At 39.9% G+C, this 22,928-nt stretch overlaps 1 protein-coding gene across 6 annotated transcripts in view; it reads right to left on the minus strand.

Moving 5' to 3' along the window:
* The window catches only part of cnksr2 (connector enhancer of kinase suppressor of Ras 2), a 205,540-nt gene that overhangs the window by 27,845 nt on the left and 154,767 nt on the right, over positions 1 to 22,928 (minus strand). For all 6 annotated transcript variants that reach the window (XM_003218904.4, XM_062977212.1, XM_008107310.3 and 3 more), the window contains 2 exons: positions 21,178 to 21,278; positions 13,527 to 14,067 (listed from right to left, as the gene is read on the minus strand). In XM_003218904.4, coding sequence (XP_003218952.1) covers positions 13,527 to 14,067; positions 21,178 to 21,278 — 642 coding nt within the window. The remainder of the gene's footprint in view (positions 1 to 13,526; positions 14,068 to 21,177; positions 21,279 to 22,928) is intronic.

Here is a 22,928-nt window from a genome sequence, read left to right on the forward strand (position 1 = left end):
CCTTCTTCTTAAACTGAAAGAAAGTGACTTGTTCAAATGCACCCAGTAGATTTCCATAGCTGATCAGATATTTGAATACAGATGTTCTAGTTCACCATTCAAAATCACTAGATCATCCTGGTGTTTATATCAATAGTATCCTACTATTGGTATAAAAGTCTACCATAGGCTAGTGTCTATGGGATGAGAATAAAGAAGAAATTCAATATTAAAACAGGCAACACGGAAAACCCACAGAAAAGATCAATCTCCTGTGACATTCTGTAGCAATAAAATCACCTGACTTTACTATGAGTGAGTCATTTACTGTGATTTACTATGACTTTACTATGAGTGAATCATTTACTTTACTGTGAGTCATTTGTACGTCAGTTGTTTGTAACTAGGGGACTGCCTGTACTTAACAAAGTAACCTCTCCTGAATTATATTTCCATCATGTTTGTGGTGAGGTGGTGATCAGGCCAGGAGATGTTACTTAGGGCGCTTTCAAACAGACCCGTGCCAAAGCATTATGGCAGCCAGGTAAGTTTTATTTTATTTTTAGGGGGAAATGGGTGGCTGGGGGAGGAGGAGGGGGGGAGCCATCCTGGAGCTCAAAAGGTTTGGGATGGCAAATGGAGACTCATCCCCTCAGGAAGGCCCGGATCTAATGGGATATCTACTTAATTTGAAACCAGGGAAAGCCTGTTTTTTCTGAAATAATTCGGTTTTACTGGAGGCATTGTTTGGATGCCTCTAGTACAACCGAGATGGGTCCCGGTTTTTAGGTCTGTCTGGATGGGCCCTTAGTAATTCTTTACTAAGTAGCTGATACAGAATACTGGTCAATGTTAATAAAAATTCTAGCTGAATTTTTTATGAAAAGTTTAACATATTGTTTGTTTGTTCATTTATTTGTTTACAGTATTTATACCCTGCCCATCTCATCCTGAAGAGGACTCAGAGTGGCTTACATAACACATATGCGGCAAACATTCAGTGCCAATTATACAATTAACAGGACAGACAACAAAGACAGAGCTAAAGGCCGTTTTTCCCATCTTATTTCTGGGAGGGGGGGTGCTGTCACTCCATCTCCCATGCCAAGGAGCTTCCTCCCAATTGATGTCCTTAAGAGCACCTTTACTATCTCCCCACTAAAAGAGGTACCTATTTATCTACTTGCATTTCTGCTTTTGACCTGCCACGTGAGCAGGTGAGCTGGGGTTAATGGTGGGTGCTCACCCCGACTCAGCTCGAACTGATAAACCTTTTGATCGGAAGGATCTTTCTACAACACAGTGGTTTATCTCTTTCTTCCGAATCTAACTCTTCCTGTCTCTTTCATGTTAATTTTTGGGGATGGTCCATTATGTCTGTATCTATATATATAAAAGACTAATGGTGTCCCCCCCCCGCCACTAAACAACAAAAATACAAGCCCCAGAACCTAGAAATTTGGCAGCACAATCCACCATCCTTGCCCCTAGGTTCCGACAACAAAAGGAAAAGAAAAATAGTCCTAATTAGAGGGAGAGGAATAATTGTTTTTATCCAATTGCTGCCAGTTAGAATGCTAAGCTCCGCCCACTTGGTCTCCTAGCAACCCCGTTAGCCCAGGGGACAGGCAGAGTTAGGCCTCACTTAGGCCTCTTCCACAGATTATCTAATTTGCACTGGATTATATGGCAGTGTAGACTCAAGGCCCTTCCACACAGCTATATAACCCATTTATAATCTTATATTATCTGCTTTGAACTGGAGTATCTTGACTCCACACTGCCATATAATCCACTTTAGTGTGCATTTTATACAGCGGTGTAGAAGGGGCCTCATATAATCAAGTTCTAAGCATATAATATAAGATAAATATACAATAGAGTCTCACTTAACCAACATAAACAGGCCGGCAGAATGTTGGATAACTGAATATGCTGGATAATAAGCAGGAATTCAGGAAAAGCCGATTAAACATCAAATTAGGTAATCATTATACAAATTAAGCACCAAAAAATCATGTTATACAACAAATTTGACAGAAAAAGTAGTTCCATGCGCAGTAGTGCTATGTAGTAATTACTGTATTTACAAATTTACCACCAAAACATCACAATGAATTTAAAACACTTGACTACAAAAACATTGACTACTAAAAGGCAGACTGTGTTGGATAATCCAGAACACTGGATAAGCGACTGTTGGATAAGTGAGATTCTACTGTAATATGAAATAATTACTGTGGTAGAATAATACAAAACAATATAATCCCTAAAACCAGGACAGTAAATAAAGAGCAACACTCTGAAAGCAGGAAAATTGGGAATTACAGAAAGGAAACAATCAGGGCCAGCTAACACCTCCCAAGAAAAGATTCTTCCAGAAAGGAAGCTGAGAAGGGAGTGAAGCAATGTGTATTACCAGTGATTATTGTTGTTGTTGTTGTTGTTGTTGTTGTTGTTGTTGTGTTGCTGTGAACCGTCAAAATGAATACAATCTGGCTCCAAGTATTTGAAAACACTAGAATCAGAATATATACAAATTACTGTAGTATAATAAAACAGAACAATACAATCTCTAAAGTCAGAACACTAAATAAAGAACAACACTCTGGAAACAGGGGAATTCCAGACTGGAAATAATCAGGGCCGGCTAACACCTCCCAACAAAGTATTCCCATCACCAAAGTCTGCCAAATCCTCTGTTTTCCCAGGGCCACAGACTTTTTTTTGGGGGGGGGGGCTGTGTGTGCTCAACCACTGCATATGGGTACTTCTTCATCTACACAGACAATAGAAGCACATAAAATATCGCAAAGAACACCACTCTGAAAACAAGGGAATTCCAAACAGGAAACAATCAGGGCCAGCTAACACCTCCCAACAAAAAATTCCCTCAGGGAGGAAGCAGCCAGGCTTTAAAGCTGCAAGGCCATTACATGCTAATCATTTCGCCTAATTGCAGCATTCATACTTGCCTCCAACAGACAAAAAAAAAATCAGAAATATTGTATATTCACAAGCTTTAGCAAATAATATCCCCTGATGGCACAGCGGGTTAAAGCACTGAGCTGCTGAACTTCTGGACCGAAAGATTGCAGGTTTGAATTGGGGGAGTGGAGAGAGCCCCCACTGTTAGCCCCAGCTTCTGCCAACCCTGAAGTTCGAAAACATGCAAATGTGAGTATATCAATAGGTACCGCTCCGGCGGGAAGGTAACGACACTCCATGCAGTCATGCTACATGAACTTAGAGGAGTTTACAGACAACGCCAGCTCTTCGGCTTGGAAACGGAGATGAGCACCAACCCCCAGAGTCAGACATGACAAGACTTAATGTCAGGGGAAAACCTTTACCCTTTACCTTAACTACCAACAATTCCTCAATACTTTATTTCCCATACCACCGTACTTCGCCACAGCAACGCGTGGCCGGGCACAGCTAGTACTTTATAGAAAGTGCATAGACATCTAACACCCTCGTATTTGTGTTATCCTTGGATTGCTAAATGTCTTTTCTCTTTGTTCCTTTTTATTTCTTCCATGCAATGTACTAATATTTCCTGCAAAGTGATACTATTTTTCTCGCAAAGTAAATATATTTTCCCCGCAAAGTAAATATATTTTCCCCTCCAACTGCTTCCTGTTTGACATCTCCAGAAGCTTAACCCTCATAAAGAAATCCATCTCTATTTCATGGATGCACACAATCAACTTCAATCGCAGTTCGTATTAGTGAAAAATTTTTATTTCTGCCCAATACAATGGAACAGAAACAACAAAAACAATTAATTGGACATTCATTTAAGAGTGACACACATGTTATCTCCAGGAATAAAAAGTAATAATCATGGAACAGTTCCCAATTAGAAATCTTGAGATGCATTTCTTTACTGACATAAAATATAAAATAAAGTCGACTGGTAAGAATGATCTGGAAGCTGCTGATGACATTTCTTCAAATGAACATGTGCATGTTTTCATATCAGAAATTATGGTGTGAATTTTTGCATAGAATATGAGTAAAGATAACAGGGATAGGATCCAAATGAAGCACTAGAGTGCTATCGTAATCTGGAAAATTCATATACAGTAGAGTCTCACTTATCCAACACTCACTTATCCAACGTTCTGGATTATCCAACGCATTTTTGTAGTCAATGTTTTCAATACATCGTGATATTTTGGTGCTAAATTTGTAAATACAGTAATTACTACTTAGCATTACTGCATACTGAACTACTTTTTCTGTCAAATTTGTTGTATAACATGATGTTTTGGTGCTTAATTTGTAAAATCATAAGCTAATTTGATGTTTAATAGGCTTTTCCTTAATCCCTCTTTATTATCCAACATATTCGCTTATCCAACATTCTGCCGGCCGGTTTATGTTGGATAAGTGAGACTCTACTGTACCTAAATTTCTGACATCTGAAATCATGTACATCATAATTCATTGTTTCTTTGAAATGGCATGTTCTTGACATGTCATCCTTTGTATGAATGTCTGCATCACATTTTATTTGCTGACATCAGAGTGTTTTGTCTCTGCATTGGCTAGTTCCAACACAATACATGTTACTGAGGTTGTTATGTTTCATATCCTTGAACAGTAAAGGAGAGAATTTAGTATAAGATATTTCATCTATCTGAAAGACTATCTTCCTGTAAAAGCACAAAATCAGTGCTACAGAAAACAAACAATGTTATTTTGGCATTAGAATGGTTCCTAATTCTGTTTAAAGATTTTTCAGTGCTTTGCTAGCTGATTTGGCAGCTTTTCAGCTTCTCACATTTTACAATGCTTAACTAATGTATTTCATTCTCTCATTAGATCAGCATTAATTTACACAGAACAACAGCAGAATAAATAAAAAATTAAAAATTTGATCCCACAAGATGTTATTTTTTTGGCTATTCCAAATTATATTTTAGATATGCCATATGTCTAAGGGATAGGAGATTTCTTTATTTTCGTCTCACAACAAAGCTGCAAAGCAAGCTCCTTTGAAATAGGGCTGGAATTTGAATCCAGCTGAAACAGTATGTTTGATAAGGACTCAGCGCAATGGGTTCAAATTACAGGAGAGGGGATTTTAAATGAACATTAGGAAGAACTTCCTGACTGTAAGAGCTGTTCAACAATGGTACTCTCTGTCTCGGAGTGTGGTGGAAGCTCCTTCCTTGGAAGCATTTAAACAAACTGGATGGCCATCTGTCAGGGGTACTTTGATTGTGCTTTTTCTCCATGGCAGGGTATTGGATTAGATGGCCCATGTAATTTCTTCCAATTCAATTATTCTATGATTCAATGATTATAATTACAATGCAGACTGTTCATTTTGCACATTTTAACAATTCAAAGATATCACTATGCAAAGTGATCTTGTAGTATCTTTGAGAGTAACTGAGAGAAAGAAGTTTGTACCATAATCTACTACAGGATAATCCAAACACAAGAACAAGCAGAATCGCAGTAGTGGTCATCTACAACTTCCACCTGGGACCATGCAGACATAACTACGACCTATTCTAGACAATAATGCTGCCATCTCAAGGTCTCTTGGTGGCATTTACTTATAGACAGCTTTCCTGTCTCAAAGAGGACATATAACATAGATGGGATGGGAACAAGATGTTGCCACAAATCCACATTCCAATTCTACCTGTACATCTGGTAAATGTCTCCAGAGGACCTAAATCCAACATTCATAATATTAGAGGAACTTTCAGTTGCTCCTCCTCTAATGTGATATATGCCAATCTTGGTCAACAATGTCACCCATTTTACATTGGACAACATGCCATAGACCAGGGGTCCCCAAACTTTTAAAGCAGAGGGCCAGTCCACAATCCTTCAGACTGTGGAGGGGCTGAATTATCATTTGGAAAAAAAACCGAACAAATTCCTATGCACACTGCACATGTCTTATTTGTAGTGCAAAACAACAACAACAACAATGAAAGAACAATACAATATTTAAAAATGAAAACAATTGTAACCAACATAAACCTATCAGGATTTCAATGGGAAGTGTGGACCTGCTTCTGGCCAATTAATTAGGATTGTTGTTGTTGTGTGCCTTCAGGTCATTTCAGACTTTGGGAGACCCTAAGTCTAAAATTATTTATTTATTCATTTACTACATTTATTTATTACATTTATATCCCGCCCTTTTCACCCCAAAGGGGACTCAGAGCAGCTGTATGTACATACAATATATTATATTATTAGCATAGCACAATATTAGCATTATATATTACTATATTGAACTATACCACTATACTGTAATATTATATGTAATATATAACATATAATTAATATTATTATATTGTATTATTATTAGCATTATATTGTATAACGTTATAATATTATTATCAATATTATATGTATATACAATTATTATATTATTAAAAATGATATAAAATATTATATTATAAAACTGAGGGCGAGGGCCAGGTAAATGACCTTGTAGGGCCGCATCCGGCCCCCGGGCCTTAGTTTGGGGACCCCTGCCATAGACTATGTGAGATGATAAATGGATATAAATCAGAGATTAGGAATGGGAATATGCAAAACCCAGTTGCAGTACCAGTCTTCCTGGACATTTAATCTTGCCCATACCATCATGTCTCTTCTCACAACCCAAAATCACACAAATGTCCTAAATCCCTCCACTTTAGAAATATTTATCTACTCGGTTTTAGACATGATCATTTCTCCCAACTTTGTTCCCAATGATCTAAACTGATTTCATCACCTCATCACCAAACACACACGTTTTGTATTTCTATTATTTTTCAAACATACCCAAAGCAAATTCTTGATTATAAATGTCTGTCCACAGACACTTCTTTCCATAATATTTCTGCTATCTTTCAGTCAACAGGTAAAGACCTTTTTATTTAAGAAAGCCTTTGGTTTATGTGTGTTTTGGCAGATCAGGTTACTAGTAGGAGCTGAAGCATTTCTATTTTTTTGTTTTGTTTTAAGCACTACCTAGAGAAATCCTCCACCTTGTGTGATGTATGGAGGAGGAGTTGTTTAAACTACTGACAATGCGGTCGCTGTTGCCCGCTTTTGGTCTAAAACTATTTAGCTGCTTGTGATTCCTTTATTTTATCACTTTTAAACTTATTTATTATGCAATGCTTTTGAAATGAAATGAAATAAATAAATAAATAAAATGCTGTTTTAACTTGTTTTGAAATAGAAATTTTGTTTAATTCTGTTTCAATGTTTGTATTAAAAGGTTTTTTTCTAAAAATTGTCAATATTGTCAATATTACTCCCAATTATTACTCAGAAATGATAAGCCTGTCCTTATAGCTGCTATTATGTATGCTGAAGTCGCTTCTGACTTATGGTGATCCTAAAACCCTAAGCACCCATCATAAGTTTTCTTAGGAAAACATGTTCAGTGGGGTCTGTCTTTCCCTCCATCTGAGGTTGGGAAGGTACGACTTGCCCAAGGTAATTCGATGGGTGACTATGACTATGCTATGCAGGAATTTGAACTGTGATCTCTAGAGTTGTATTTCAGGGCTCAAGACAATATGGCACACTATCTTTCCCTCCTTATGGTACAGAACTACATAAAGATAAAAAGACATAAATACATAAATGGGAAAACATTTAGACATCTGAGTGCTTCTATAGAAAATATCCTAGAATCTACAATGTATTTCCCAAGCCTTGAACAATCTCTGATCTCAGATCTCAATTGTGTGGGCAAACAGTGTTGCCTTGGTGATGCACAAGTCAGTGGGAAAGACAGGAAGAGGAACATTTCACAGTTCACTGCGGAAACTAGCAGGGTGAAGTGCTGCCTCTGAATTCAGCAAATGATAACACCTAAAACCCATTAACTGCTACCTAATAATAAGTTACCATAGAAACACTGAAAGGAAACAAGGAATGCTCTTCATAGTAAAATTAAGGGAAAGTGCTCAAGTATTGGTTATTAAAATGCTTAAATTCCATTACTTTCTTAAACTTGTGTCCATAGAAGGAATGGCTTTGGCCAAAGAACCAATGTAAGTACAGACTGAATATGCTTGGGACAGAAGTGCTTTGAATTTTGTTTTGTTTTTTATTTTGGAATATCTGTCTGCCTGTATATATGTACATATATGTATGCTTGTGTACATGTGTGTATACACATATGCATATAGACATTCCAAAATAAAAAGTGTGTGTGTGCATGTACAAAATAATTTCATAGCATTCGGTAATTTTACACACAATATTTTATATAATTGTGTGCATGAAACAAAACTTGTGTACACTGAAACATCATAAAGCAAAACTGTCACTTAGTCACCCACATGAAAAAAAAAACTGGATTTTGGAATATTTTGGAATTCAGAACAACAGTTCTTATATCCTTCACAAAGCATTTAATTTTAAAAAATCAGTTATGTGAATTTTATCCCCATATTGAGTGATAAATTTAAGAAACTATACTTCAGAAAAGTTTCTACATAAAACTTTCTCTTTAGACAACACTGAAAGGGGAGTGATGTTCACATAATACTTTTGCAATACTTCAAATTTTTAAAAGTACAATCTTAATTATTCATTGGACATGTTGGACTATCACAATAAATCAGAATTCTTTATGAACAAGCCAACATTTTTGTTGCATGCTGTGCAATCATTCCCATTGTAAGTGGTAGCAACAAAAAAGGGAATTTTTATCCATAGTTTATGTATTGAGACACCCAGATCTGGTAGAACATGAAGCACTGGTTTGCCGCTCCTCAGATAAGCCAGAGAAATCCAGAATGAAATACAAGCTTTCCTACTTTAAAACACAGTCTGATAGTGAAACTAAGAGGCACGTATGTTATCCATTTATTTGTCTGTTCTAGATCCTTTATCTACAACAAGCTGTTCTTTTAAAAAATTAGCAATTAAGAGCCATGTGTCTTTAATTTGAAGTGAGAGGTACAATAACTAAAAAGCCTCTTTCAGCTTAAATTCTTGCATAAAATTCAGGAATGCATTATTGAATAGTCAGTAAAAGAGGTAAATGCATAGCTCTTCCAATCAGGAAACATTACGTTCTGCCACAAGAATATATTGATGAGTTGTGTATCAAAACTTATCCACAACTAAAAATAAATACGCTATTTTAAAAAAATCTTAAGAAGAAACAAACAAAAATTCTATCATTTCAAATGTGTCTTCCTTCTAAACACTTAAGAAAGCATATTCTTCTGATAAATATAATGAAATAAGGCAGCAATTGAAAACACAGAAGAATAAGAGATGGTTTCTTAGAAACCATTTCTTCTCTCTGAGAACCAGCTCTTAAAAAGATATACTTCAGGGGGAAAAAATGATATCTTATTGTAAGACTGGAAGCATATCAATGACAAAAAAACAACCATAATGAAAACATACTTGTGCTGTTTATAAAACAAATTGACTGCTATATGTCTTAAAGAGAACAAAAGGACATTAAGAAACTCTTCCTTGAAAGCAAAAAGAAAGAAAAGAAAAAAAAAGCCCCCCCTCTGCCCTTTTTTTTTTTTTTTTTTGCTTTTAAGGAAGAGTTTCTTAATGTCCTTTTGGTCTCATAAGACATATAGCAGTCGATTTGTTTTATAAACAGCACCCAATGTGAAAAAAACTATTTTTATATACAATTATATATTTAGCTTCCTTATATTTTGATCTCTTTGTTTCAATGCACATCTCTGATTTTCTTGATCCTTGAACTATTTTAAGATTTTCATCCCAGCCAATTGACTGACTTCACCCTCCATGATACTGCTTTCTCCACATTAATGCTTTAAAACCTGTTGCTCTGTTCTTTCTTTTTTTCTTAAAACAAGAATACACCACAATTCATTGATTTTTGGCTTTGTGTCGTCCTTCTTACATACAGCAAAGGGACTGTGAACTGAGAGTCTGCAGTTTCAATCTTTGCCTTTATTTATTTGCACAATAAGCCTCAGCAAAAGAAGTCCAACAATTTGCAATTAAGGGGACAAAATTTGATGCATCAGCTGTATGTTTGTTATTCCTTCCATGCAAAGACTACAGTATAGGGTTAAATTTATTCTGACAAATGATACTGGGACTATAACATAAATATGGTAAACAATTCTAGACAATGTTATATTAACATTTGAAGTAATTTATCAAGTAAGATATCAAATGTCTATGATTTACATTATTAGCAGAAGAAGTATGGTATTCCCTTCTGAATGAAATGTTGCAAAACTGATTCAAAGTGACTGAACTCTTATTTCAGTGTCTGAAGTAGAATCAAAATGGAGTGTTCATAGTGATGAACCTGACTACAAATGAGCCAATACATATAACTGTAATACTTGCTGATACTGAAGGTACTGGGGAATAAATGTAAACGGGTATATATCTCATTATTGACTTTGTAAATTGAGCAATTTTCCAATGCATCACTTATATTATCAATACAGTCATAAAAACTAACTCCTCCATTCTCCCCCGCTAAAATCAATAACCATAAAATAAAACTGCAAAATTAAAACTGATTTTCCATGTCCCAGCTTAAAGACGTACAATGTAAATATCATGATCATCTCACTAACCCCTTATCTTAAATAAATCTTCTGTTCTGCTTTACTATCTCAATATTTTATGTAATCTTCAAAAAGAATGAGCATTTTCACATTTTCTTTTTCTATAAGAATGATATGAAATGGGGGAATTAATTTGAGGAGTTATCATTGTGATACTCATCAGAATATGAAAAAAGCAGGAACCAGTAATAATGAAATGATTTATGTAGAAGAACATGGACTGGGAGCTATAAATAAATAAATAAATGCTTTTTATAACAACAGTCATTGGAACTTTTCTGCCTAACTTCATTTTCAAATTGTACACAGACTCTCTTATAACCCAAAGGGGGGAAAAAAACATTTCAAAGTACTTTGGAGGGATTAACTCTTTGAGAGGGTAGAGTCTTGAATGGGCAACTTGAAGTAATGTTGGGAGCACTCATCTATCACATTAGGTGTGTGTCACAATGAGACTTGAGGAACCTGTGTCACAGTAGTGGAAAGTAATGTTTGCTGATGCACTGCACGTGCTGTTGAAGTATGTATAACAGGGAAAGTGTAGGATGGTCTCTGGCAACAGTGCGTATTGCCTATGAGAAGGTGGTAGTTTTGATTCTGTTGCCAATGGTGGTCTATGATGGCCTTTATGGTAGCATTCTGTAGAGTGGGGGATCAGCTTCAATATGATCCCAACCACAAACATGAAATAGGTACCAATGCATCTCATAATATGATGAGAGTCCCATGTGGAGGAGAACATAAGACTGATGACATTAAGGATCTTTCTTCATAAATCCTTTTGATGGCTCCTCATTGAACATCTCAAGTAAACTAACATAGGATAATGTTCTCAATACCAAAATGGGCACTCAGGATTCAAGACTTATGGATGACCTACGAGTCTGTGGTCTCCGGCATCTTTTCCTAATTAGAGATGCTCACGAACAAGAAGTGTGATGTGTTAATAGAGAAGAGGGATGAGGGAGCCACTTTCTCACCTTCTGAATCAGTTTGTAAACCAAATATCAGATTCTATTTCACAAAGGAAGCTTGAAGGGACACAGCCCCTTCTCCACCCCTCAATCAAGAGAAAGTCCAAATTGCACTAACATTAGCCCTTGGTCTGCCCTATCTATCTAAATGGCTATAAAATTATCTCTCTTTGTGTATGTGTATGGACATGTGTGTGTCTATCAATATGCATATATGTATGTACCTCAGTTTGAATTTTGCCTTGCTTAAGACCATGAAAAACAAGCAGGGAAAATGTGAAATAAAAATGCATGGCATCAAGTATTGCTACATAAATTATTAATACTTATGTACAAAAGGCCATTTTACAATACATGCAGTTACACTACTATTGCTGGTTTTCTCCCAGTGACTTTAACAGCATTTCAACATGCAGAAATTAAGTGGAAGAAAATCTTCAGACCATGCCAAACCATGCCATACTTTCATGCCAAGAAAAAAACTCTATCTCTTTAATTTATCATGTTAAGGACATGAGATAAGCACATCAATGTGGCAAACCAGCTGGTATACAAACATATTATTTTTATTTATTTATTTCATGTCAAAAGCATTGTACATTTCAAATAATGGAAATTAAAAAAAAGAAAAAAAAGAATCACAAGCAACTAAATAGTTTTGGACCAAAAGCGGGCAACAGCAACCGCATTGTTTTTTTTAAAAATAATATGTTCATCCAAACCCAAAAGCATTGGATGAACATATTATTTTAAAAAATGCCAATAATGTGACCAGAACACTGATATCCATGCTGTAAATAAATAAATAAATAAATATATTTAAATATGTTTATAACTTACATCTAGATATTTTAATGGTATGCACAGTATGCAATAGATTGGGTTGCAATATGTAATTTTAAATTCCATATTAGTTTTAAAAATTAGCATCCATGTTGGAACTCAGTAATATACCAGGACTATAGTAGCCCTTCCACTATAAAGGGGGTTAGGAGTCCACACAAATGTATAAAACATACATTCTTAAAAGCCACTATACTTTTTTCCCTGAGTGAACAGCTCTACAGGAATCTAAATGTTCTCAATGAGAGATCTCTGGTTATCCTCCACTGAAATTGCTGGAAGATTTAGAGAAGTGTTCCCTATGGAATCTCTAGAATCCTCCAGTATGGCTCTATGGGCCACATCCAGGGGAAGTTGTCCTGGAGTACCTAGAGATTCCTAGAGATAACATATTAATCAAATATGCTAATAATGAAATCCACAAAAGTTAAATTGGGAAATGTGGAGAGCTGACTGTAGTTTATATGAGGTGTCTTAACAGTTATAATATGAATCAAATAATATGTAATTAAAAAGCTTTACATCAGCATCCTTTGAAAACTACCCTTAGTAGTTTCAACTTGAATGGTACATATATCTAAATAGATTTTTTAAAAACACTGCAATAGACTGTATGACACCCTTGTCCTAAAAGGGAAACCAAAAACAAACAAACAAACAAACAAAAAAACCTCCAGCCATATAGATTTCACCTCACTTTCTGTCCCTGTGATAATTAGATCTTGAAAAATTTGGCTTGCTATGGAAACAAGGATTGGTGATAAAGCTTCAGTGGAGACACCTTTTCCCCAAGATAACTCTTTCAGGGGTGAATTTCCCTTTTGAGGAGTAAGTTTATCTCATTTTTCGTTGTCTCAACCCCTTTTGTATCTATGAGTCATTTGTAAAACAGATGTTTGCAACTCGGGAACTGTTTGTATACTAACAACAAAGGAAGCATATAATAATGAATGATAATAAACACTGATCAATAATTCTGTCCTGCAAATGAAAATGTTATGTACATATAAAACATGCATAAAAGGCAGATTTTTGTGTAAAATTATTTCCACTATGTACAAAATGCAAAATCAAAAGAGATATGTTTAAGGAAATAATTTGCCTTTACTGCATGCAATTTAAATCCATTTTACATGACTAAAACATAAGGAGCGCTTACTTTCATCTTGTTGGTTTTCTGATGCAACTTCTTCTTCCCCTTCCCCTTCGCCTTCTTCTTCCTCTTTCTGTGGCATTTCTTCTTGATGGCTTGAGGCACTGACAGAAAGCGTGTGGCAGCAATGGTTGAACCCACCATCCCGTGGCAGAGTATAGCTGCGAGGCTTTCCCCCATTCCCATTTAGGACTTGCAATTTCTCACCCTCCACTAAGGGAAAAGGGCCATAGTGATCCTGTAGGTGGCACTTTTGAGTAGGAAGAGTTGACTGGCGCCTATGTTCGGGAGATATAATAGTTGGATCAGAGAAAACTGAGTCTTCAAGTGGTAGAGTCTGAAGGTAGTGCAGTCCTGAGCTTGTCAGTGGTGTTTCTATTAAATCCTGCCATGAGCGTCGCTGGCTGGCAGTTTTGCGGATGGGAGATTCCGTAGTGCTTCCAACTGGTTCGTGACGGAATTCCTCATGTGAAGACTGGGACTGGGATGTTTCAGTGGATGAGAGTCTGCTATGTTTTGGTTCTACGAAAGGACTTGCACAGCTCATCTGCAACAACAATATAAATTCTGGCTTTAATTCAATGATAATGATAGGCATGTGACTCCTAGAGTACTCTGTCTTTTAATCAGTCACTATCTATATACTTAGGAATTCCACACCTTTCAATGTTTAGGTACATTATTTCCCATAAACAGTGGTCCCTCCACTTTTATGGGGGCTATGGGTGTAGGACCCCAGTAACAGTGGAAAAATTGCAAATTAAAAAGACATTATTTTTGAAATTGAGAGAACACCTCTCTAGGAATCTTTATGTCCTCCAGAGCAACTCTATGGTAATCTTTTGGCAGAGGTTGACCATTCAGTCACCATGGAGAATAGAGATTCTCAGAGAAAACATATTAATCAAATCTGTGAATAATCAAATATGCACAAATTAAACCTTCAAATATGGAGGGCTGACAGTAATATACATTTTTCTTTAAACACTTTTTAAGCATTTCCTTTTTTTACACATTTACATGTGATCAGTGTTCCTTGATATATGCACATCTGTGTGCCATTTTTTAAAGCAGCAAATCTCCAAAATGTGCAGATTTTGGCACAGAAGCATGTTCACCAGGCTACAATGAAGTGAAGTCATATACAGACTATATATTTGTATGGTTATGTAATTTTTAGCAGGACCCAACAATGTATTTCTGCTCACAGAAGCAGTTCCATCAATGGAATTAGGAAGAGATAGTTTCGTCTACTCCATAGCCCCTGGAAACTCTCAACATCTGTTCTGGGGAACTCGGAAACTTTTCAATGCAATTTTGAGAAAATACAGAGAGCTATATGTGTGGGAGCAAAGAAGGGGAAGTAGAAAGTCCTGTTGAGGGGACAGCAGCTCTGACTATATTGATCCTCCCAGTTCTGCTAACTAAAGTAGATTTACACCAACTGACTATAAAAATCTCCACTGTTCTGCTAACTTAGGACTTTTATCATTTTGGGATATACTTCAGTTCTGAGAAAGACTCTTTGAATGCCATTCAAAAGGGGTCCTACTACATGGTGTTTGTACCATTCTGGCAGTAATCCACTGAAATAGATCTGAAACATGTTGCAGAAATGGAGTAATAGCACACAGGATTCTAATTGTGTTTTAAAAAATGTACTACAGTTTCAAGGTGCTGTTTTTACATGTAACCATAATACCAGTATGCATTCCATCAGCTAAAATCTTGCAAGAACTGTAGTTCAAGACTTCCAGGCTATGTCACTGTGCAGTATTATACATTTTAGATCAGCCCCCTCCCTCCTGTCAGGACCCAGGCTGCAGAACACCAATAACCATGCGCAGAGACCAGAATCTATCTAATATCTTTATTAGGGAAATATATAAAGTCAATAAAAATAAGTGTAGAATATAGTTCAGAAGTAGACCTTTCAGGAAAGGTCAAATATAGTCCAGGAAAACAATGTCCAATATGTGATATTAAAGTCCAAAGTTATAATCCACTTCACCGAAACACACACTATTTGGCAAGCAATAGTGTGGGGAACTGTCCATAGTCTTTGAGGCTTAAGGTAAATCCGAAGGAAACTGGAAAACAAGGCTTGAGACTGTGAAGCAAGGTCCGTGGTTTAAAACGCAAGGCAAGGCAAGACTTGAAACTTGGCAAGATCAAACTGGAAACAAGGCAAACATGAATCAAGAACTGAGTCCATAGAAGTCCATGGTACAAGGCTGGGCTGGAAACTTGATCCGGGAACTGGGAACTGGAGTACGAAGTCTACACACGATCTCACTCCTCAAGCCGACGAATTGACTCCGCAAGGATTCTTTTGCGGGCAAACACCTATATAGGATCTTGTTTTCCCGCCAAGGAACACTTTCTCTGGGGAACAAGAAACGAAACCTATACTGTGTCCAGATGCATGACTCCTTAAAGTTTCCCAAGGGAAGCAGACTTAATCAGCTAATTGTCTGGCAGCTATCCTGGTGCTCCGGCGAGTCGCCTCTCGAGCGCCTCTATCTTGATTATAATAATCCCAGCGAGAAAATGGGGGAGATTTCTGCTCAAGGCTTGTTTGGCTGACTTCTTGTGGGCAAACATCTTGCGGCTGCAAGGGCTCCAAATCTGGCAGAAACGGTGGGAAACCCAAGTTTTCCTCTTCATCTGCCACAATAGTACTAGGAACGGGACTACATGGCCCATGAGTCATCACACTATCCCCCTCCTCAAGGCCCCCCTCAAAAATGGGCCCTCTTCCCGAGGTGCGGGGCCGCGGCTTGGCAGGGTAGGCCTGATGGAAGCGGCGGACTAAATCGGGGGCATGGACTGTGGAAGCGTCTTCCCAAGAGCGTTCTTCGGGGCCAAAACCCACCCAGTCAATGAGATACTGAAGGCGGCGGCGATGAAAGCAAGAATCCAAAATGTCCTGAACCTCGAATTCCTCCTCCCCGTCCACCAAAACAGGGGTGGGGGCCGGCCGGTCTGCATCAGGGCGTACACCATCCGCTGGAAGGAGCAGGGAGCGATGAAACACCGGATGAATGCGCATGGAGCGCGGAAGTTGGAGTTTGAAAGTCACGGGGTTAAGTTGCGCCACCACTGGATAGGGACCAATGAAACGGGCATCTAACTTCCGGCAGGGACGGTGGGAGGGCAAAAAACGAGTGGACAATAGAACCCGGTCTCCTACCTTGATCTCAGGGCCCGGCTGGCGATGGCCGTCAGCGTGGCATTTATAGTCCTCCTTGGCTTGATCCAGTTGTTGGTGCAAGAGTTGTTGCACCGCTGTAAGTTCTTGTAGCCAGTCCTCTGCTGCAGGGACTTCTGAAGTTTCAATGACAGAAGGGAAGAAACGCGGGTGGAAGCCGTAGTTTGCAAAGAACGGGGTTTTTTTAGTTGAAGCCTGGACACCATTGTTGTAAGCAAACTCCGATAGCGGTAACAGGGAAGCCCAATTGTCCTGCTGGTAGTTTACATAACAGCGAAGGTATTGTTCCAAAGTGGCATTGGTGCGCTCAGTTTGCCCATCCGTTTGGGGATGGTGAGCTGAAGATAAACGAGAGTCTATGCCCAATAGTTTTTGCAGTGCTTTCCCAAAACGAGAGGTGAATTGAGATCCACGGTCCGTGACTAAACTCTTGGGCAATCCATGTAGTCTGAAAATATGCTGAAGGAATAAATCTGCAGTCTCTTTGGCCGTGGGGAGGCCATCGCAGGGAATGAAATGGGCCAACTTGGTGAAAAGGTCCACCACCACTAGGATCGTGGTGAATCCAAGGGAAGGTGGTAGATCAGTGATAAAATCCGCAGAAATTATCTCCCATGGACGAGATGGAGTAGGAAGGGGATGCAGTAGCCCTGTGGGCTTTTCTCTTCTTGTCTTGGAGCGCTGGCATACCGGGCAAGTATTGACATATTTTTCTACATCCTTGCGGATCTTGGGCCACCAGAAATCTCGTAGAATCAGGTGCATGGTTTTAAAGAGCCCAAAATGCCCTGCGGGCTTGCTGTCATGACACAGACGAAGTGCCTTTTCTCTGCCGGGGCCTGGAGGGATGTAAACATGGTTCCGGTAGCACATTAGTCCATCCTTAAGTGAGAAAGGGAAACGTAATCCTTGGCGAATCTGGTCTTGAGCCCAGGCATCTGCCTGCTGGCTGGCTCTAATTTCTTGAGCGCAAAGGGGTTCTGGGTTGGAAGGAGTTGGTTCAATTGGAGTGGATTTGGTGTTTCCCACTGTGAGCGTGGCAAAGTTTTCGGGTTGCAGCAATCGGGATTCTGAGGTCTCTTTGCGTCCTGCAGCATACTCTGGTTTCCGTGATAGAGCATCTGCTTGCTTGGTCTGTGCCGGGGTCACATAATGGATCTGGAAGTCAAAACGTTCAAAGAACAAAGCCCAGCGCTGCTGCCTTTGATGTATGGAGCCCAGCTCGGCCCCTACCCAAACTTTGCCCCTCTGGAGCAGGTACAATCAAAATTTTTAAGATCAACGATGCAAGTCCCCAGATGCGTCTCAAACGCCATCCTGCGTTTAGAAACAGGCCTCGTGAGAGTGGAGGCGAGAGCATGGATAGCCACTCTCAATTACTGGCTGCATCTGTCTCACTCGCCATGTGGCCTTGCCCCGCTAACTCTGAGAGATGAGTTTCAATCCACATGGAACAAGGTAGTAGCAACTAAAATCGCAACTCTAGGCTTCTCTCAAAAACATCTACTAAGCATGGGATGGGACCAAGCTAAGGTCCACATCAGACAACGGATCCTGGATACAGAGCGACAATCTGATTTAGCTTGCTCTCCAGTCTTTAACATTAGTGCAGACAACAGATATACCCAGGGCCGGCCCCACTATGGAGGCCACTGAGGCCGCCGCCTCGGGCGCAGGTCTGGGGGGGCGCCGTCAGGCTGGGCGGGAGGCGGGGCACCGCCCTGACGGTGCCCCGCCTCCCGCCCAGTGCGCCCTGGCCTGGCTGGACTTGCCCGGCTGGCTGCCGGCTGGGTAAGGCCAGCCAGGCCACAAGGCTTGCCAGGCCAGCTGCCACAAGGCCAGGGTGCACTGGGCGCGAGGCGGGGCACCGTCAGGGCGGTGCCCCGCCCTCCCGCCCAGCGTGCCCTGGCCCTGCCTCCCACGCTGCATGGGAGGCGGGGCCAGGGCGAATAGCACGGAAGGCGGGGCCAGAGTTGGCCCCGCCTCCAGCGCTATTTGCCCTCGCCCGTCTGGCCTTTTCTAGCTGGCCAGACTGCAGCGGAGGTCCCTCCAGGCCGCAATCGCGGCCTGGAGGGACCTCCGCTGCAGTCTGGCCAGCTAGAAAAGGCCAGACGGGCGAGCGGGAGTAGCGTGGGAGGCGGGGCCAACTCTGGCCCCGCCCCCCACCCAGCGTGCCCCGGCCCCGCCTCCCACGCAGCGTGGGACGCGGGGCCAGGGCACGCTGGGCGGGGGGGGGCAACTCTGGCCCCGCCTCCCACACTATTTGCCCTGGCCCCGCCTCCCACGCAGCGTGGGAGGCGGGGCCAGGGCGCGGGAGGCAGGGCCGGTGGCAGGGGCGCTTTTCAGCACCCCCGCTTAACATTGAAAATTATCTCCGGCCGGCCCTGGATATACCATCACTCCCATGGCTTATTTAACAAACCTGGAGGTGCCTAATCATCGTAAAGCCTTCACTCTTGCAAGATGTCACACCCTCCCATCAGCAGTACTGGAGGGGAGGTACCGGAAGACCCCTGCTCTGGAAAGACTATGCCCTTGTGAGTCTGGCCATATCGAAACTATCGAGCACGTGCTCCTCCAGTGTATGTTTTATAGAGATATTAGAATCAATTTCATCACTCCTTGGCTTTTAAAACATCCAGGCCGCACTGATACTACACCTCTCTGCTGCTCTCAGACTCCTGTTCTGCAATAACCTATAGTGTCGCCAGGTTCTGTGCGGCAGCAATTTCCATCAGACGGACGATGACTGACCCCACAGGGCCTGTAGCCAGAGCAATCTGTTATAACTGAAAGACTGCAAATGCTCCCTCTATCCCCCTCCAGAGGATCGATATTTACTATTAGCTGACCCTGCTAATAGTCTGCTTTTAATTTGTTTTTATTATAGCATGTTTTTAACTTGCTCTTTTATCTGACTTTTATGGGAACTGTGATTCCCCTTTCGGGCACCTGTGCCCATTTCTATATATTCTGGTCATAGACCGTAATAAATTGCTACATACATACACTTTCTCTGGGGAACAAGAAACGAAACCTATACTGTGTCCAGATGCATGACTCCTTAAAGTTTCCCAAGGGAAGCAGACTTAATCAGCTAATTGTCTGGCAGCTATCCTGGCGCTCCGGCGAGTCGCCTCTCGAGCGCCTCTATCTTGATTATAATAATCCCGGCGAGAAAATGGGGGAGATTTCTGCTCAAGGCTTGTTTGGCTGACTTCTTGTGGGCAAACATCTTGCGGCTGCAAGGGCTCCAAATCTGGCAGAAACGGTGGGAAACCCAAGTTTTCCTCTTCATCTGCCACAATAGTACTAGGAACGGGACTACATGGCCCATGAGTCATCACACCTCCTGATCTTTAGGAAGAAAGTTAATTCATGGTTGTGGGACCAAGTGTTTGCACAGTGATTCCTAGTGCAATAATTGATATCTCAGTGCAATAATGGACAATTACAAATGGCAATTGGAATGACTCCTTACATATGTTTTTGGATTGTGTAATTTTAAGCAATTCTTTTAACTGACATTTTTTAATGATGTGATTTTAAAGTATATGTTGTTTATGTTGATATTTGTTCAAGGTATCAAATTGTGCCTTTGTTGTAAGCTGCCCTGAGTATCTTTCGGGGTGAGAAGGGCAGGATATAAATAATTAAATAAATACTTTTTCCTTGTTAAAAGTGACATAGGGAGGCATTTGAATGGATTAGGAAGGGCTAGCCTTCTGTGGTGTGATGAGCCAAAGTGAAGTATTTTCCAAATGTAAGAATCAGGTGTGATGGGGTCAGTATATATCTCGTCTGAATTAAGTATGCAACCAGTCCTTAAAAATACGGGATGCATACTGATATAGACGGAGTATATCCCTATGTGATAAGGCCCTAAATGTCTTCCATCAGTAGACTATGCATTCTGGTTAATTTACCACATGAGTTGGGTGTGTTTTACCAGAATATTCTATTATTTAGCACACACACCAAAAATGAAAGGAAGCATAAGTATGACAAGGCAGTAGCCAGTCCAGCTGTTGCTATTACAAATGGAAACAAAATCAAGCTAAAATGAATAAGAAATGCCTATCAGCCAACATTCTATATTAGAAATTTATTAGCTATTCTACTTTCTTATGGAAAAGTAGTCACTTAAAACAGGAAGACACCTTTTTATGTCAAATCCATCTGAAGCTATACCTGTCATGTGTATTGTTTAGCAAAGTTTAGTCTGTTTACTATCACATGGATTTTGATATAGGACTATGTATATGAATGCAATTCATTTAATTACAGACACCCACAAAGGAAACAAAACATCCACTGCAATTTACAGAGGTTTCACTGAAGCATCCATTTCCAAATATATTTCTAACCAACTTGCATATGACTGTATTTTTCCTGTGACTTTAACAATGTCAGTGCAGCTACGACCATACATACACAACAACTTACCGAAGGCGGTCGTGGGTATGTGTCATATGGCGGAGGAGGGCTGTCTTGTTTAGGTGTTGATGGAGTTTCTACTTCTTCCTTATCACTTTCACTCCAGTAATCTAGGGAACAAAAAGGAGGGGGGGGGGGGGGAGTGCAAAAAACCAACTTATACTATTTTGGATGACATGTACACAGATCAAACATTCAGTAAGTTTCAACATTTAAAAAAAAGTATTGTTATGTGACTTCATGCTGACTCCAACTTGCGGTGATCCCATGTTAGAGTTTTCCTGGTTCTTCAGATATTTGCCATTGGCTTCCTTTGATGCTGGGAGAACTTGACAAAATCACCAGTAGGGATTTGAACTGGTTTCTTCAAGTCATGGTGCAACATTCAAACCACTATAATACACTGCCTCTCTCATTAAGAAACTTATATTAGGGGGTCATAAATAATGAACATAGATATGCATGCTAAATTTAGCATCCTATTATGGCTATTTAATGGGAAGATGATTGGGAGAGAGCAGAGTATAAAGGTTCTGGATACACATTATGGCCCCTCCCTACCTTGCACCATACTGATACGCCTAAGAGCTGATCTAAACATTTCCCTCCCATTTTGAAATAGGAAGGAAATAATTTTTAAAATGTTAAAACAGAAAAGAAAGGGAGCACCATTTCCCACTCTACCTGAAGCAGTCAGCGCAACTTAGTAAATGCCAGACTGTTCCACCCACAAAACACTTCAACATAGACACTAGTCTCGTGCATTTGTAAGGAATTGCTATCCGTTTCTGTTTGTGCCATTCGTATGTCCTCATTTCCGTTTCCATCCACCGCTTTTGAAAATGGGCACCTATCCAAATGAGCCATCCAAAGTCCGAAAAAATGAAGATTTCTGGCCCATGGGCGGCAAAGCACCAGGACCTGGAGGCCCTGCCAGCCAGGGCCTACATCCGAGTGCACCATGCACCCAGCACACAGCTGTAGGCCCTGTAAGCTAGGGCCTGCCAGCCGAGCCTATGAGTGTCAAACGCTCGGCTGTAGACCCTGCCAGTGCCTACGAGGGCCAAAAATCAGCCGACCAAATGGTTACCGTTTCCACTTTTTTCCATTTCACTGATATTTCTGTTCTGGAGGGGTGTGTGTGTACCATTGCTTGCATTCCAAATGAACAAAATGGTACAAAAACATGAAATAAACAGATGAGATGCTAACTGGGCCCATGACTAATAGACAACACTCCAGTTTTACAATCGTATTATTAAGTTATATCACAGTTCTATCCTTCTCTACTCAAAATTAATTCCTCTTAAGTTTAGGGTAAATTGCTTCCACAAAAATATATACCAGATTTCAGCTTTAAGGAATCAAGGAAAATATTGTATATTTAAATTCCACTGAAATTGACGTGATTTAACAAATTACATTGGAACTTAAGACTGCTTACAACTAGTGCACCCTTAGATATCACTGTTTCCTGATCAAAAGAGGAAAGAATATACCAAATTCATAAAGAAAAACTGCAATTTTCCTCCTCATTGCCAAATACTCTTTGAATGTAGAAGGGGAGATGTTGTGGGCCCTATGAACTTCTACAATGTACTGAACAAAGTGATGTAGTTTTTATAGTGTAAAATGCAGGAAATTCATGGGTTAGTTGCTTTCAAAACTAGTGCTTCTTACAAATGTTTTGAGCCATAAACATAATCATGATAATTTTTTCTCCTTGTGAAGTCAAATACTCACTGGATATTTTTAAAAAA

The sequence above is a fragment of the Anolis carolinensis genome, chromosome 3 (genome assembly GCF_035594765.1).
Source record: "Anolis carolinensis isolate JA03-04 chromosome 3, rAnoCar3.1.pri, whole genome shotgun sequence".
NCBI lineage: Eukaryota > Metazoa > Chordata > Lepidosauria > Squamata > Dactyloidae > Anolis > Anolis carolinensis.